Source organism: Bos indicus, chromosome 19 (assembly GCF_029378745.1).
Source record: "Bos indicus isolate NIAB-ARS_2022 breed Sahiwal x Tharparkar chromosome 19, NIAB-ARS_B.indTharparkar_mat_pri_1.0, whole genome shotgun sequence".
In the NCBI taxonomy this organism is placed as follows: Eukaryota; Metazoa; Chordata; class Mammalia; order Artiodactyla; family Bovidae; genus Bos; species Bos indicus.
This window is the reverse complement of record NC_091778.1, coordinates 13,421,875-13,439,063: the sequence shown is the minus strand read 5'-3', so window position 1 is coordinate 13,439,063 and position 17,189 is coordinate 13,421,875. Positions and strand designations below refer to the sequence as shown.

The 17,189-nt window shown below is 37.6% G+C and overlaps 1 protein-coding gene across 1 annotated transcript in view; it reads left to right on the top strand.

The window, feature by feature from the left end:
- The window catches only part of BCAS3 (BCAS3 microtubule associated cell migration factor), a 586,026-nt gene that overhangs the window by 123,074 nt on the left and 445,763 nt on the right, over positions 1-17,189 (top strand). Inside the window, exons 10-11 of the mRNA XM_070774269.1 lie at positions 12,674-12,781; positions 13,497-13,573. Coding sequence (XP_070630370.1) covers positions 12,674-12,781; positions 13,497-13,573 — 185 coding nt within the window. The remainder of the gene's footprint in view (positions 1-12,673; positions 12,782-13,496; positions 13,574-17,189) is intronic.

Sequence of the window (17,189 nt, the reverse complement as noted above, 5' to 3'; positions counted from 1 at the left end):
CCATTGGAATGTTGGTGGAGATTGTATTGCTATTGTAACTAGAACTGCTTTCTTTTATTTTGGGTTGGTAATTACTGGTTTATATATGTTGATCTGTACACTGAAATTTTCCTGAATTTATCATTTCTAGTACTATTCTGTGACTTCTTAAGAGTTTTCTATATATAGATCATGTCTGTGAATAGAGTTTTATTTCTTCTACAACTTAGGCGTTTTCAGTTTCTTTTTCTTGCCTAATTGCTTTGGTTAGATCTTTCAATAGAGTGTTGACTATAGGCATCCATTTTTTGTTTCAGATATTAGAGGAAAAACATTCAGTCTTTTGTCCCTGAGTGCAGTGTTTTGCAAGTGCCCTTTATCATATTTGCATCAGATCAGATCAGATCAGATCAGTCGCTGAGTTGTGTCCGACTCTTTGCGACCCCATGAATCGCAGCACGCCAGGCCTCCCTGTCCATCACCAACTCCCGGAGTTTTGACCCTCCCTGTCCATCACCAACTCCCGGATTTCGACCCGGAGTATTCCTAGTTTCCTGTATGTTTTTTATCATGAAAGGGTGTTGAATTTTGGCAGTTGTTTTTTCTGTATCAGTTGAGATGATCATGTTGTTTCTCCCCCTTTCATTCTGTTAATGTGATGTTGACTGTTAAGGGTTTATTATTTAATTCCACATATTTGTGACATGGTGATTGTTTGAAATGCCATGTTTAATGTCACATATTTGTGAATTTCCAGTTTTCCTTTTGCTTTTGATTTGTAACTTCATTCCAGCTTGGTTAGAGAGATTGTTTTCATTGTTTTTAAATTTAGGGAAACTTGTTTTGTGGCTAACATAAAAGAATGTGTATTTTGTCATTATTGGGTGGAGTCTTCTATAGGTTGGTTAAGTTTAGTTGGTGTATATTGTTAAACTTAAGCTGTGTTTATTTTTGTTTGTTTTCATTCTGCAACTCTGATGTGTAATTTCCCTCATCTTATTTTCAAGTTTGGAAATTCTTTCTGAGCCTTTTCTGTTCTTCAGGTGTACTTTGAAACCTTCGGTGCCTTTTTCATTTTAGTTTTTGGGCTTCCCTGGTGGCTTAATGGTAAAGAATTTGCCTGCCAATGCAGGAGATGTAGGTTTGATCCCTGGGTTGGGAAGATCCTTTGGAAAAAGAAATGGCAACCCACTCCAGTATTCTTACCTGGAAAATCCCATGGACAGAGGACCTTGGTGGTCTATAGTTGCAAAAGAGTCAGATGCAACTTAGTGACTAAAGAACAATAAAGTGTTCTGTTCCATTATTTCTTTGTGATTCCTTTGTCCTAATGTACCAATATCTTATTGATAGTCTTAATTTGTGAATTCATTTTTCTCCTTTATTCTTGGTCTGTGATTTCTTTCAGCTCTTTGAGCTTATTTATGACAATTGATTTAAATTCTTCGTGTAGGTTCTTCAATGTCATTTCCTCACAGTTTATTTTTGTTCTTTGGATGGGCCATACCTTCCTGTTTCTTTGTGCGCATTGCAATTCTTTATGTAACAGTGGACATTTTGAATATAGTAATGTGGCAACTTTGAACATCATATTGTGCCCCTTTCCCAGGGTTTGCTCTTTTGCTTTTTGAGGTCGATAACCGTGCATCGTTTATTGACTTTTTTAAGCACCTTTTGTAAAGACTGTATTTGGGGCAGCCCTTTGAATGTGTCATGATACCGCCTACCATTGTGCCTTAGCCTTTACCTCTGGCTTGTGAAGTCAAAAGTCATAGTTCTTTGTTGAGCAAGCATTGACTCTGGTCATATGTGCTATATTCTAGATTCCGCAGCATATCATTCAGTATACACACACACACAAACACATGTGATTTTCATTTCAAGGAATTGGCTTATGTGATTGGGCTTGTAGAAGAAGCAGAGAAGGCTAGCTTGCTGAAAACTATCAGGTAGAGATTGACACTGCATCCTTGAGGATTATGAATTTTTATAAGTCGAATCTCTATGTTCAGTTATTTTAATCTGCTGTCTTTCACTTCATCTTTTATTTGTTTTTTCATTCTGGAAATTTTTCTGAGGTTTTTCCTGTACAGATTCAATTTTCTGAATAAAACTTGCTGCTGCTGCTACTGCTGCTGCTGTCTCTTCAGTCGTGTCCAACTCTGTGTGACACCATAGATGGCAGCCCACCAGGCTCCCCCCGTCCCTGGGATTCTCCAGGCAAGAACACTGGAGTGGGTTGCCATTTCCTTCTCCAAGGCATGAAAGTGAAAAGTGAAAGTGATGTCGCTCAGTCATGTCTGACTCTTTGCGACCCCATGGAGTGCAGCACACCAGGCCTCCCTGTCTATCACCAACTCCCGGAGCTTACTCAAACTCATGTCCATTGAGTCGTTGATGCCATCCAACCATCTCATCCTCTTTCATCCCCTTCTCCTCCCACCTTCAATCTTTCTCAGCATCGGAGTCTTTTCAGATGAGTCAGTTCTTCGCATCAGGTGGCCAAAGTATTGGAATTTCAGCTTCGGCATCAGTCCTTCCAATGAATATTCAGGACTGATTTCCTTTAGGGTGGATTGGTTGGATCTCCTTACAGTCCAAGGAACTCTCAAGAGTCTTCTCCAACAAAACAGTTCAAAAGCATCAATTCTTCGGTGCTTAGCTTTCTTTATAGTCCAACTCTCACATCCATACATGACTACTGGAAAAACCATAGCCTTGACTAGATAGACCTTTGTTGGCAAAGTAATGTCTCTGTTTTTTTAATATGCTGTCTAGGTTGGTCATTGGAGAAGGCAATGGCACCCCACTCCAGTACTCTTGCCTGGAAAATCCCATGGACAGAGGAGCCTGGTAGGCTGCAGTCCATGGGGTCCCGAAGAGTCGGACACGACTGAGCGACTTCACTTTTACTTTTCACTTTCATGCATTGGAGAAGGAAATGGCAACCCACTCCAGTGTTCTTGCCTGGAGAATCCCAGGGACGGGGGAGTCTGTTGGGCTGCCGTCTATGGGGTCACACAGAGTCGGACACGACTGACGCGACTTAGCAGCAGCAGCAGCAGGTTGGTGATACCTTTTCTTCTAAGGAGTAAGGGTCTTTTAATTTCATGGCTATAGTCACCATCTGCAGTGATTTTGGAGCCCAAAAAAATAAAGTCTGTCACTGTTTCCATTGTGGTCAAACAGAAGATGATAAGAGTGAGCATCGACATTTTAGGAATCAGCAAACTAAAATGGACGGGAATGGGTGAATTTAACTCAGATGACCATTATATCTACTACTGTGGGCAAGAGTCCCTTAGAAGAAATGGAGTAGCCATCATAGTCAACAGAAGAGTCTGAAATGCAGTACTTGGATGCAATCTCAAAAATGACAGAATGATCTCTGTTTGTTTCCAAGGCAAACCATTCAGTATCACAGTAATCCAAGTCTATGCCCCAACTAGTAATGCTGAAGAAGCTGAAGTTGAATGGTTCTGTGAAAACCTACAAGACCTTCTAGAACTACCACCCAAAAACATGTCCTTTTCAAAATAGGGGACTGGAATGCAGAACTAGGAAGTCATAGATACGTGGCTGCTAATCTGCTAAGTCACTTCAGTCGTGTCTGACTCTGTGTGACCCCATAGACGGCAGCCCAACAGGCTCCCCCGTCCCTGGGATTCTCCAGGCAAGAACACTGGAGTGGGTTGCCATTTCCTTCTCCAGTGCATGAAAGTGGAAAGTGAAAGTGAAGTCACTCAGTCGTGTCCGACCCTCAGTGACCCCATGGACTGCTGCCTTCCAGGCTCCTCCATCCATGGGATTTTCCAGGCAAGAGTACTGGAGTGGGGTGCCATTGCCTTCTCCGATAGATACCTGGAGTAACAGGCAAATTTGGCCTTGGAGTACAAAACGAAGTAGGTCAAAGGCTAATAAGAGTTTTGCCAAGAGAATGCACTGGTCATAGCAAATACTCTTTTCCAACAACGCAAGAGAAGACTCTGCACATGGACATCACCAGGTGGTCAAAACTGAAATCAGATTGATTATATTCTTTGCAGCCAAAGATGGAAAAGCTCTATACAGTCAGCAAAAACAAGACCGGGAGCTGACCGTGGCTCAGATCATGAGCTCCTTGTTGCCCAATTCAGACTTAAATTGAAGAAAGTAGGGAAAACCACTAGACCATTCAGGTATGACATAAATCAAACCCCTTACGATTATACAGTGGAAGTAAGAAATAGATTCAAGGGATTAGAGCTGATAGACAGAGTGCCTGAAGAACTATGGAAGGAGGTGACATTGTACAGGAAGCAGTGATCAAGACCATCCCCCCAAAAAAGAAATACAGTGGTTTTCTGAGGAGGGCTTACAAATAGCTGAGAAGAGAAAGGACGTGAAAGGCAAAGGAGAAAAGGAAAGATAGACCCATTTGAATGCAGAGTTCCAAAGAATAGCAAGGAGAGAGAAGAAAGCCTTCCTCAGTGATCAGTGCAAAGAAATAAAGGAAAACAATAGAATGGGAAAGACTAGAGATCTCTTCAAGAAAATTAGATATACCAAGGGATCATTCCATGCAAAGATGGGCACAGTAAAGGACAGAAATAGTATGAACCTAACAGAAGCAGAAGATATTAAGAAGAGGTGGCAAGAATACTCACAAGAACTATACAAAAAAGATCTTCATGACCCAGATAACCACTATGGTATGATTACTCACCTAGAGCCAGACATCCTGGAATGTGAAATCAAGTGGGCCTTAGGAAGCATCACTACGAACAAAGCTAGTGAAGGTGATGGAATTCCAGTTGAGCTATTTCAAATCCTAAAAGATGATGCTGTGAAAATGCTACACTCAATATGCCAGCAAATTTGGAAGACTCAGGAGTGGTCAAAGGACTAGAAAAGGTCAGTTTTCATTCCAGTCCCCAAGGAAGGCAATACCAAAGAATGTTCAAACAATTGCACAATTGCACTCATCTCATTCGCTAGCAAGGTAATGCTCAAAATTCCCCAAGTGAGGCTTCAGTAGTACATGAACCATTAACTGTCAGTAATTCCTAATGCGGCTCCTCATTCCGCAGGCATGGTCCCGGGATGAAGGAATTAACTTCCAGATGTTCAAGCTGGTTTTAGAAAAGGCAGAAGAACCAGAGATCAAATTGCCAACATCTGTTGGCTCATTGAAAAAGCAAGAGAGTTCCAGAAAAACATCTACTTCTGCTTTATTGACTATGCCAAAGCCTTTGACTGTGTGGATCACAACAAACTGGAAAATTCTTCAAAAGATGGGAATACCCGACCACCTACTGCCTCTTGAGAAATCTGTATGCAGGTCAGGAAGCAACACTTAGAACTGGACATGGAACAACAGACTGGTTCCATGTACAGAAAGGAGTATATGAAGGCTGGATATTGTCACCCTGCTTATTCAACTTATATGCAGAACAAATCATGAGAAATGTTGGGCTGGATGAAGCACAAGCTGGAATTAAGATTGCCAGGAGAAATATCAGTAACCTCAGATATGCAGCTGATACCACTCTTATGGCAGAAAATGAAGAGGAACTAAAGAGCCTCTTGAGGAAAGTGAAAGAGGAGAGTGAAAAAGTTGGCTTAAAACTCAACATTCAGAAAACTAAGATCATAGCATCCAGTCCCATCACTTCATGGCAGATAGGTGGGGAAACAATGGAAATAGTGACAGACTTTGTTTTTTTGGGCTCCAAAATCACTGCAGATGGTGAAATTAAAAGATGGTTACTCCTTGGAAGAAAAGTTATGACCAACCTAGACAGCATGGTAAAAATACTTCACCAACAAAAGTCTGTCTAGTCAAGGCTATGGTTTTTCCAGTGGTCATGTATGGATGTGATAGTTGGACTATAAAGAAAGCTGAGCGCCGAAGAATTGATGCTTTTGAACTGTGTTGTTGGAGAATACTGTTGAGAGTCCCTTGGACTGCAAGGAGATCCAACCAGTCCATCCTAAAGGAAATCAGTCCTGAATATTCATTGGAAGGACTGATGCTGAAGCTGAAACTCCAAATGCTTTTGGCCACCTGATGCGAAGAAGTGACCTATTTGAAAGTACCCTGATGCTGGGAAAGATTGAAGTCAGGATGAAAAGGGGACAACAGAGGATGAGATGGTGGATGGCATCACCAACTTGCTGGACATGAGTTTGAGTAAGCTCCGGGAGTTGGTGATGAACAGGGAAGCCTGGCGTGCTGTAGTCCATGAGGTTGCAAAGAGACAGACATGACTGAGTGACTGAACTGAACTGAAAATGTCCTTCAGTGGGTCAAAGGATAAATAAAATGTGGTACATCCAGATCATGAAATATTATTCAGGACTAAAACCAGTACATCTAAAGGAAATCAGTCCTGAATATTCATTGGAAGAACTGATGCTGAAGCTGAAACTCCAATACTTTGGCCACCTGATGCGAAGAACTGACTGACTGGAAATGACCCTGATGCTGGGAAAGATTGAGGACAGGAGGAGATGGGGGGACAGAGGATGATATGGTCGGATGGCATCAGGGACTGAATGGGCATGAGTTTGCGCAATTCCAGGAAATAGTGGAGAAGAGAGGAGCTTGGTGTGCTGCAGTCCAGGAAGTCCCAAAGAGTCAGTCCTGACATGGTGATTGAGAAGCAACAACCTTTCAATCTTTTGAAATCCTTTCAAAGATTTCAAAGAAAAGAAAGGGGCTGGGGTCCTTTAAGAGCATATTAGTAAGTGAAAGAAGCCAGTTTAAAAAGGTTACGTACTGTATGGTTCCAAGTAAACAACATTCTGGAAAAGACAGAAACAGCAGGACAGTAAGAAGGTGAGTGTTAGGAGAGATGCACAGGAAGACAAAAAACGGTGTTTAGGGCAGTGAGACTGTTATGTATGCTGCTATAACGTTGGATGTATGTCATTGTAAATTTGTCCCAAACCCATACAATGTATAACACCAAGAGTGAACCGTCCTGTGAACTGTGGAGATTGGGTGACTCTGATGTGTCATTATAGGTTGTAGCAAATATCCCACTCTGGTAGGGGAAGTTGGTAATGGAGTAGACTGTGCACGAATGGGAGCAGAGACCACATGGGAAAATCTGTGCTTTCTGTTCAGTTTTGTTGTGAGCCAAAAACTTTTCTAAAACATTAAGCACGTGAAAAAAATTTTAAATCTGATGAGAAAGATTACAGAGAAGTTAAGAAATAATAAAATAAGCCACATATTTAGATGAAAATCCTTAGTCTTTTCCTCTTGGTGTTTATCTTCTGTATATTTTCAGGATTTGCTTTTAAGAAATTCAATTTAGCTATTTTATATTATATAATTGCTTAATTTATCCCTTTCATTTTCAGTAATGGAAGTTTTAAAAATGTATTCTTTCAATAATTGAAGGAAACTCTCTTCACTGAAATGAATTAAATGTGTAAATTCCATACCTTTGGCTCTGAGAGGACTAGGCCCTTGCTAATAAAGGCTTTATAACTTCCTTTTTGTGTATAAGTCATGCGTATAGCAGGTAACAGATTGCTCCAGTGCAAAAAATTTTAATGTATGTCCTGGTTACTCACTGTAAAACAAGTTACTTAGGTAAAGGAAGGGTCAGTTAAGCAGAATTTGCATTCATTTCTATTTTATATTTCATTAAAAGTACTAAATAACTTTATGTTACCCCTGTTGATTATTTATGTGTTGGAAAGGCAGTGGTGCCTGGGCACAGTTTAGAGTCCTTTAACCAATCATTTAATAAGACAAATTACATCATTTCTGCTTTTCTTTCCCACTCTGGTTTTGCTTGCAATAGGTTCAGTTATGTTCTAAATTAGATTCTCTACACTTCTGTGTGAACTTTTTCTCCTTAAGGTATTAATTAGGTTTATCTTAAAGTGAAGTCACAACTTTAGGTTTAAATGTCAGATGCAAACCAATAAAAATGTTAACCCATTTGAGCTCCAGAAATCTAATGAAGACTTCTGTATACAGCATTTGACACTGCGTGGTGCACGTTAGTAATAAAGTGAAAGCTTATTTTCTTACCAGTATATTGTAGCACAACACACGTCCTTTCTGTTATGGGGCTTGCATACTGCTGATGTTATGGAAAGCTTTCTCATCAGCCTACCCATGAGGAAAATTAAGATTGTCTTGCTGTGTCCCAGGGAAATAGTCAAGGCTTTTACAAAGAGAGAAAATAGAGAACAAAAGGATATGTCAGGCGTGTACGCAACTGTCTTATTGGCAGATAGCGTGACTCCTTTATGAATGTGTGACTTTCTGAAAACTGATTTTAAATGAATTATCTTTTTCTATTAGGCATTGAAGAAGAGGTTTTTTTCCATATATAAATAGAATTTTTAGCTCTACCGCGTCTTGTTCACTCGACTCTAAACTGAACCTTCGTAGCATTTGTTTTGTCTACTATTGAAGGCTTTCTGCAGGAAGACTCTCAGTTGTGACATTGTATGGATGCCAGCAAAATGATCAGAATCCAAGTTTCTAGTGTACCATGGCTCTAATGAGCTGCTAATTGAAGGTGACAAGCTGTTTTTTCCTTCCCAGTTGGTCTGGCAAAATGTTAAATTTCATTCATTATTAACTCATTGCTTCTCAGCAGAGGACTGGATTAATTAGTTGGGAACATTAAGAAAAGAATTTTTGCCTTGTGTCCGTTTTGGCGTTGGGAGTTTAGGTTTTACAAGATGCTCCCCATCTTCAGTTTTGCCAATTGTGTGCAGTTGTGTAAATCTCTAGCACAATCAAGACCCAGCACCATTTCTGTCATCCTGTAAGTGGGCACCCATCATGCCGCTTTTCTGTAGCTCCCCTCCTCCTCTGGCCGCTGGCAACCACTGATCGGCCTCCTATTATTACAGTTTTACCTTTCTGGCTTTTCATTGAAAGGGACCCATAGAGTATGTAGACTTTTATGTTTGACCTTGTTTCCCCTAAGAACTTGATGATGGTTTTGAAATTCACATGTGCTGTTAGTTGGATAGTTTGCTCTGTTATTAATATTCTGTTGCTCGAATATATCTCAATACATTTAGCTATTCACCTGTTGATCAACATTTAACTGTGCAAAAACAAAATTATGAATAACAAAGTCCCACAGCATGACTTAGATATGTTTATGTGAAGCTGCCAAACTACTTTTCAAAGTGACTACCTTTTTGCATTCCCAGTGGCAATGTATGAAAGTCTTGCAATCTTGAATTAGCAGTCTTGTAAAATCTTAGTCGTTGTAGTAGTGGTGTCCCTTAGTGCTTTTAATTTGTATTTTCCTGATAATTAGTGATACTTAACATTTTTTCAAGCCCTTAGTTACTATATATGTATCTTCCATGGTAAAGTATCTTTTAAAACATTATGGCCAGGGACTTCCTTGGCAATCAAATGGTTGAGACTTCGACCAGGGCATAAAAATCAGAAGCCAGTTGATCCCTGGGTGGGAAAGAGCCCCTGAGGGGGAAAATGGCAACTCACTCCACTGTTCTTGCCTAAGAAATTCCATGGACAAGAGGAGCCCGGCAGACTGTAGTCCATGGGGTCGCAAGCAGTTGGTGCACACGCCTGAGCACCTACACACATTGTTAACTGTACTCACCGTGATGTACGTCACATTCTCAGGACTTATTGATCTTATAACTGCATGTTTGTACCTTTCTACTATCTTCACCTGTTTCATACCTCCCCACCTGACCTGGGCTCTGGCATCTACTAATCTATTCTTTTTTATTAAAATTTTTTAAATTGGATTAAAAAAAAAACACCTTCATTTGTTTTCTTTGGTCATGCTTCGTGGCATGTGGGATGTAGGTATCAAACCCATACCCCCTGCATTGGAAGCGCAGAGCCTTAACCACGGGACCTCCAGGGAAGCCCCTGTTCTTTTTTCTGTGAGTTGAGTTTTTGTTTAAATTCACTATATAAATTATATCATAGAGTATTTTTCTTGTATTTAACCTAGCATAATGCCCTCAACCTATGTTGTTGTCAAGTGGCAGGATTTCCTCTTTTCTTATACATTTAAAGTACCCCAAACTATGTTTTATGAATTTTCATAAAGACTTAAAAATTAGGTTGTTATTGTTGAACAGGAGTGGTAAGAGTAGGTCAGTTCAGTTCAGTCACTCAGTCGTGTCCGACTCTTTGCGACCTCATGCACTGCAGCATGCCAGGCCTCCCTGTCCATCCCCAACTCCTGGAGCTTACTCAAACTCATGTCTGTCAAGTCAGTGATGCTATCCGACCATTTAATCCTCTGTCGTTCCCTTCTCCTGCCTTCAGTCTTTCCCAGCATCAGGGTGTTTTCAAATGAGTCAGTTCTTCACATCAGGTGGCCAAAGTATTGGAGTTCAACTTCAGCATCAGTCCTTCCAATGAATATTCAGGACTGATTTCCTTTAGGATGGACTGGTTGGATCTCCTTGCAGTCCGAGGGACTCTCAAGAGTCTTCTCCAGCATCACAGTTCAAAAGCATCAGTTCTTCGGTGCTCAGCTTTCTTCACAGTCCAACTCTCACATCTATACATGACTACTGAAAAAACCATAGCTTCGATTAGATGGACCTTTATTGGCAAAGTAATGTCTCTCCTTTTTAATATGCTGTCTAGGTTGGTCAAAGCTTTTCTTCCAAGGAGTAAGCGTCTTTTAATTTCATGGCTATAGTCATCATCTGCAGTGATTTTGGAGTCCCCCAAAATAAAAGTCTGTCACGGTTTCCAATGTTTCCCCATCTATTTGCCGTAAAGTGATGGGATCAGATGCCATGATCTTAGTTTTCTGAATGTTGAGCTTTAAGCCAACTTTTTCACTCTCCTCTTTCACTTTCATCAAGAGGCTCTTTAGTTCCTCTTCACTTTCTGCCATAAGGGTAGTGTCATCTGCGTATCTGTGGTTATTGAAGTTAAGAGTAGGTGATTTTGCTTTGTTCCTCATCTTTCAGGAAAGTGTTGATCTTTTACCTGTGGGTTTTTTGTAGATGCCCCTCATCAAGTTGAAGAAGTTCTCTTCTATTCAACAGTCTTTTATTTCTAGGAAGAATCTCATCTAGCTTTGTATTGCTAGATTTGACTTATTGATATTTTGTTGAGAATTCTTGACATACATTCATGAGACATTATAAATGTATATATAGTTTCTTGTGAAGTATTTGTTTATTTTGGGAATCAGGTGTTACGGCCTCATAAAATAAGTTGGTGACTTCTACCTTTAAAAGAATTTATGTAGGATATCTAAACTTGTTTCAAGAACTGGTAAAATTTTCAAATGAAGCCATTTTTAAGAAATTCTTTGTAAGAAATTTTAAGTTATGAGTTCAATTCCTTTGTAGATACTGAATATTCAAATTAGCTGTTTCAAGGAATTAGGTTTAGTTTCATTCATTTTCTTCTTTTGCTTTCCCAAGTTTTATTTCATTGATTTGTTGTTAATTCCTCCATTTCACTTTGATTTGATGTAACTTGCTCTTTTCATACTTTATTAAGGTGGAAACATTGATCTCATCATCTGTTTTAGTGTCTGGAACACACTGTGTTTATAGTTTAAATCTTATTTTGAATGTTTATGTATATTTTAGGATGAGATCTCATTTCTGGTAGATTCTTGATTAGGCTTTAATTGTATCTGTTTAGAAAGGGTCAGCCTATGGTATATACATCCATTCACTTTGGCCTTTTTGTTTTGTTTGCTTTGTTCCTTTTCCTGTAAATGTATTGAAATCTTGCCTTTAGAAATTGAATTATTTGAGATATTCAAATACTTGTATCTTTGATCTCACTTCATAATTGTTTATCCTTAGTTTATAATAGTAGAGGTGATGTTTCATCTAGTGACCTTGATAAATCCATATATTAATTGGTAATCCATAGTAATAATCAGTTTACAAATTAATGCATACATTAATGTGTAGTCTTTTATTATTATCAGGCTTGTCTGTATATATATTGCACTTTGTGTTACTAGGTCTTATACAATCAAGTTCTCAGCAAATAATGGTAGCTTTATTCCTTTCTTGTAGTAATATTTTATGCATAGACCTTCCATACTATATGGGGTACACTGCCATAGTCTTCAAATACTCTTTTCTAATTCCTCATTTTGGGGTGAAACGTTTCAGTATTTCACAATTTTGTTGATTAGTTTTAAGGTTGGTATCCTGAATCAGATTAATGAAATATTTTTTATGAACTGATTTTAATTCTCTCAAATGCTTTACTTCATTTATTGAGATCATCTTATAATTTTCCTGTTCTACAGTATTAATTGAGTGATGTTTCATTATTTGTTTTCATTTGGCATTCCTGAGATAAATTGATTGGAATATATATATAAGGCAATGGCACCCCACTCCAGTACTCTTGCCTGGAAAATCCCATGGATGGAGGAGCCTGGCAAGCTGCAGTCCATGGGGTCGCTATAGTCGGACACGACTGAGCGACTTCCCTTTCACTTTTCACTTTCATGCATTGGAGAAGGAAATGGCAACCCACTCCAGTGTTCTTGCCTGGAGAATCCCAGGGATGGGGATGCCTGGTGGGCTGCCGTCTATGGGGTCGCACAGTCGGACATGACTGAAGTGACTTAGCAGCAGCAGCAGCATAATCAGTTTGCATGTATTATTAACAAGAAAAGTTACTGGCCTTCCCACCTTTTAAAGCATAATAACTCTTGTCTTTTTTGTTTGTTTGTTTTTGTAGCACAAGTCCACCTTACTGTTGTGTGGATTTATATTCACTTCGTACTGGGGAGATGGTCAAGTCCATTCAGTTTAAAACGCCTATCTATGATCTCCATTGCAACAAAAGGTAAAGCAGTATTTCATGTGTTTCTCGTACAAGATAGCATGTAGCAATACTCTAAAGTAGCTTCATTTTGGATGCAGTTTAGTTTTGAAAACTTGTAACTTTTTCCTAATTATTTCTAAATCTTGGACTTTGGGAAAAATACAAATTCTGATTAATTTTAATATATCCTTAATCAGAAATATCTCATTTATACTGAATAACAGTTGTCTGAGTTTTCTTCCTCCCTCAGTCCTTTCCTTCCTTCTTTCCTCTTTCTTCCTTCCTGTTTTCTCTCCCTCCCTCTCTTCTTTGGCTCTTGTGTTGAGAAATTCCGTAGTCATTTGAAGTGATAGGTTGTATAAATCCATTTTATGTTTAATTCCATGACTTTGAGCCAGCAGTGGAAAAACACTTTTAGTAAATTGCCAGCATTTTTTTGATCTCATACATTCTTAATGAAGATAGGTTCATTTGATTTATAATGAATTAAAATATTATAAAAAAAAAACAACTTTATTTTGAGGTGTAGTTCTCCTATCACTTTTCTTTCTCTAATCTTGTCTGTATTGGTCATATTAAGGATTTGGGGGTTATATTTTTATATCTAAGAAGCAGATGTTTCTAGCTTATATGTTATAAGATGTGTTTGATTTTTAAAAATTGCTATGGTAGATACTGATTTAACTTATTTTATGATTCAGTTTATAGTTTATGATTTTTTTCCCTCTAATTTTAGGATCCTTGTTGTAGTATTGCAGGAGAAAATTGCTGCCTTTGATAGCTGTACTTTCACGAAAAAATTTTTTGTCACAAGTATGTATCAACTTGATTTATTTCCTATTATATGCCTTTGAGTTTATATTATTTACTTGATAGAATCAACAGACTAATTGGAATCATAGCATCAATATTTCATGCTTCTTCTGTTACTGTATTTCTCTGTTCCTGTGCATGCCTTATTTAGTAATATAATTTTATGGCATATGTGTTCAGCCCACAGCATGTTTTCTTCATGTTATTGTAGACGCTTTTTAGTACACTCAGTTTTTCCTTGTATATTCTCCTTGAGTAGTTGTGACTAATTTAGGTCTGTGTAACTATGTTGTTAAATTATTTAATTAACATAACATACTTGTGGATGTAACTGTATTATCATTCATGAGGGAAATGTGTCAATCTTTCACTCTTTCTTTCCCCGACCTCTCACAACTCTGCCTGGATTTGCAGAAATAAGCCTAGATTCTGGATCCAAATACACATACACACACACACATAGACACACACACAGACACACACCCACACATAGGGCAGTCCAGCAGGGTAGAAATTCCAAGGGCTGAGTCTGTAGGAAGTCTGGAGTTAGATTTTTTTCAAAGTACAGTGTAGTGAAGCAACAGTTTTCCCTCGTTTATGTTTTAACGTCTAACACTCACCATCAAAGCTACAGCTGTGTTTTCAGAGACTCTGTTTTGTGTATGCTGCAGAAATAGTTCTTTTGGAATAAAGCTCAATTTTGTTATGTATAGGGAATCCCAGTCATACTACTGCATCTCCTGAAATATCAAAACTGTTTACACACTTACTTATCAGATGTTTATCCGTATATTAAGCCCTGGTAGTAGACATTATTCCTTTCTGATAAGAGCTCATATTCTTGATAATATCTTGTAGTCTGTATGTAATTGCATAGATTATATAATATATACTATACATAACAATACATAATAATTCATTGTAACGTATAGTTTATCATTTTGTAGACTATGAAGAAGAATACAGTATACAACTCATCTCCTTAATCTTGTAGTCATTTCTCTCAGAGATCTACAGAGATAATACTAGAGACTATGTTCATTGAGATATTTTTTGTTTTATGACAAGGTGAAATGTACACCATTTACCAATTTACATTCGTGTTTCTAGCACCTAGGACATTAGTGTAGGCTTTCATTAAATATTTCTTGAATGATGAGTACATTGACCTACTTATTAGTCAGTTATATTGTGCTGATCCGAAATTTACTGATGTCTTAATAATTATTAAATATAGATTCCTAGGAAGGATCTTTTATTGTTTCATCTATAAATTAAAAGCTTTGGGGGAGCATAGCTTTGTTACTAACATCTTCATTCACAAATGCTGTATGCACATAATACAGTAAGCTTTGGATATTACATGGCCTGTCTTAGCATATTAATTCTTTGTTCCTATACAAACCTTATGCATTAACATATTACTTTATAATCATGTCACTCATTGTTAGAATTAAAACAAGTAGAGAAATAGAGGAATCATGTATAAATCTTTCCATCCTTCCAAGTTTGTGGGCTACAGAGGAGTAAGTTGAAATGGAATATGAATATTACAGCCAGCTTAAGATACCAGTTTTTCCTGAGCATTTGTCTTTACATCTTATCAGTAGTTTTCTGTTGTTTATCATTGATTAAAGATACATGTGCTTTGGCTTCTGAAAAGTTAGATATCTCTGTTGTGAGTCCATTTTAATTTTATACTTATGGATAGCTCTTGCTGCCTCAGCTGAGTATTAAATTGGGGAGAACTCTTCAATAATTATTTGTTAAAATAGTTTATTTAAATGACAATGAATGTGTTGAAATTTAAGCCTTATTTAAACACTGTGCCTACTGCGTTTTGTATGTTGAAAGTAATATTACACTTGTCAATAGACTTCAGTTTCCTTCTTTGTAATAAATGTTAGGCTACGAAGTCAGTTGTCACAATGACTAGAGAGAAATTAATATATGTAAGTAAGTTAATAATGGAGAGTTCAGTCAGTTCAGGTCAGTCACTTAGTCATGTCCGACTCTTTGTAATCCCATGGACTGCAGCACGCCAGGCTTCCCTGTCCATTACCAACTCCCGGAACTTGTTCAAACTCATGTCCATTAAGTCGGTGATGCCATCCAACCATCTCATCCTCTCTTGTCCCCTTCTCCTCCTGCCTTCAATCTTTGCCAGCATCAGGCTCTTTTCAAAAGAGTCAGTTCTTTGCATCAGGTGGCCAAGTATTGGAGTTTCAGCTTCAGCATCAGTCCTTCCGATGAATATACTGGTTTCCTTTAGGATGGACTGGTTGGATCTCCTTGCAGTCCAAGGGAGTCTCCAGAGTCTTTTCCAACACCACAGTTCAGCAGCATTCCATATTTATGCTGGTTTTTTTTAGTGGATAAGTAAACTATATAGATTTTTCATTGATTAGTTTAATATCCACTATAGAATTTTAAAAGAAAAAATTAAATTTTATAATAAAGAGATAGTTAAAATAATTAGATTTGTGTGTTTCATAGTTAGATTCAAAGGATAGGCTTTGTAATAATTTTGATACATTAGAATCAGTAGGCTTTTCATAGTACTCTGTTTAATTGGAGAAAATATGCAAAATTTATCAGTTATTTTTAAGCTTAGATGGTCTAATTGAATTTTGCATATAATCATGTACATATAGCCTGTATCTTTAATTGTATATATATAAATATGAGTGAAATTTGTTTCAACTGACATGTGTCTGTTATTTACTAATGAGTGATAGAAATGTATAAGGATTTATAAATAAGATTTAAACAAAATCCTACCTCACTGTACGCTGTAGTTACAGTTTTTTTGAAAAAAAGTTTTGTTTTTGCACATTAATAATATTTGCAGCTTTACTGGGGGAGTGTTTTGCAGTCTGAGATTTTACAGTAGGAGAGTTTGTTTTTGGAATATCCTTATTTGGGTCATCTTACATCAGATACGTAAAGCTCTTGAATCAGTTGGCAGGATCAATATAGAAACTGGCACATTAAAGAAATTCCATATTTTCATGGGGTTTTACTGTGCTTTTTCAATTAAACCATTTATAGTAGAAATAAGAGCAAAAATACCTTTAAGCAGAAAAAGATAAGAGTATAATATGTATTCTTTTTCTTACTTGAAGTTATGCAGTTCTTGCAGAAAGGTGAATTTTTAGTCACTTCTGATTTTCAGAAAGTTTGCATATTTGATAAATGTGGTCATTTAGTGATATGGTAAAATATTGCATTTTATTAAATTACTGAAGTCCTAGATTTACCATTTCATTTCCTTTGAGTGTTTTTTTTTTTTTTTCAAAGTTTTATTTCAGGAAATATATACAGTTGTTTAAAGACAGTAGTGTAATGAACCACCATGTACTTATGATCTGGTTTCAATAAGTACTAACTTGTGGACAATCTTTTTCATTTATACCCTTCCCAAATTATTTCAAAACATATCCCTGACATACAATTTAATCTATCATCTATGTTTAAATGACAAGAATTTGCAGAATCGTTATTTCTCTGTTGCCAAATGATCAAGTAACTTGTCGTCTAAACTGAGGTCTTTTGATTTGAACAAAGGCCATAGTTGATTTAACTTTGGTCAACAAGTGTAAACTTGTGCATCCCT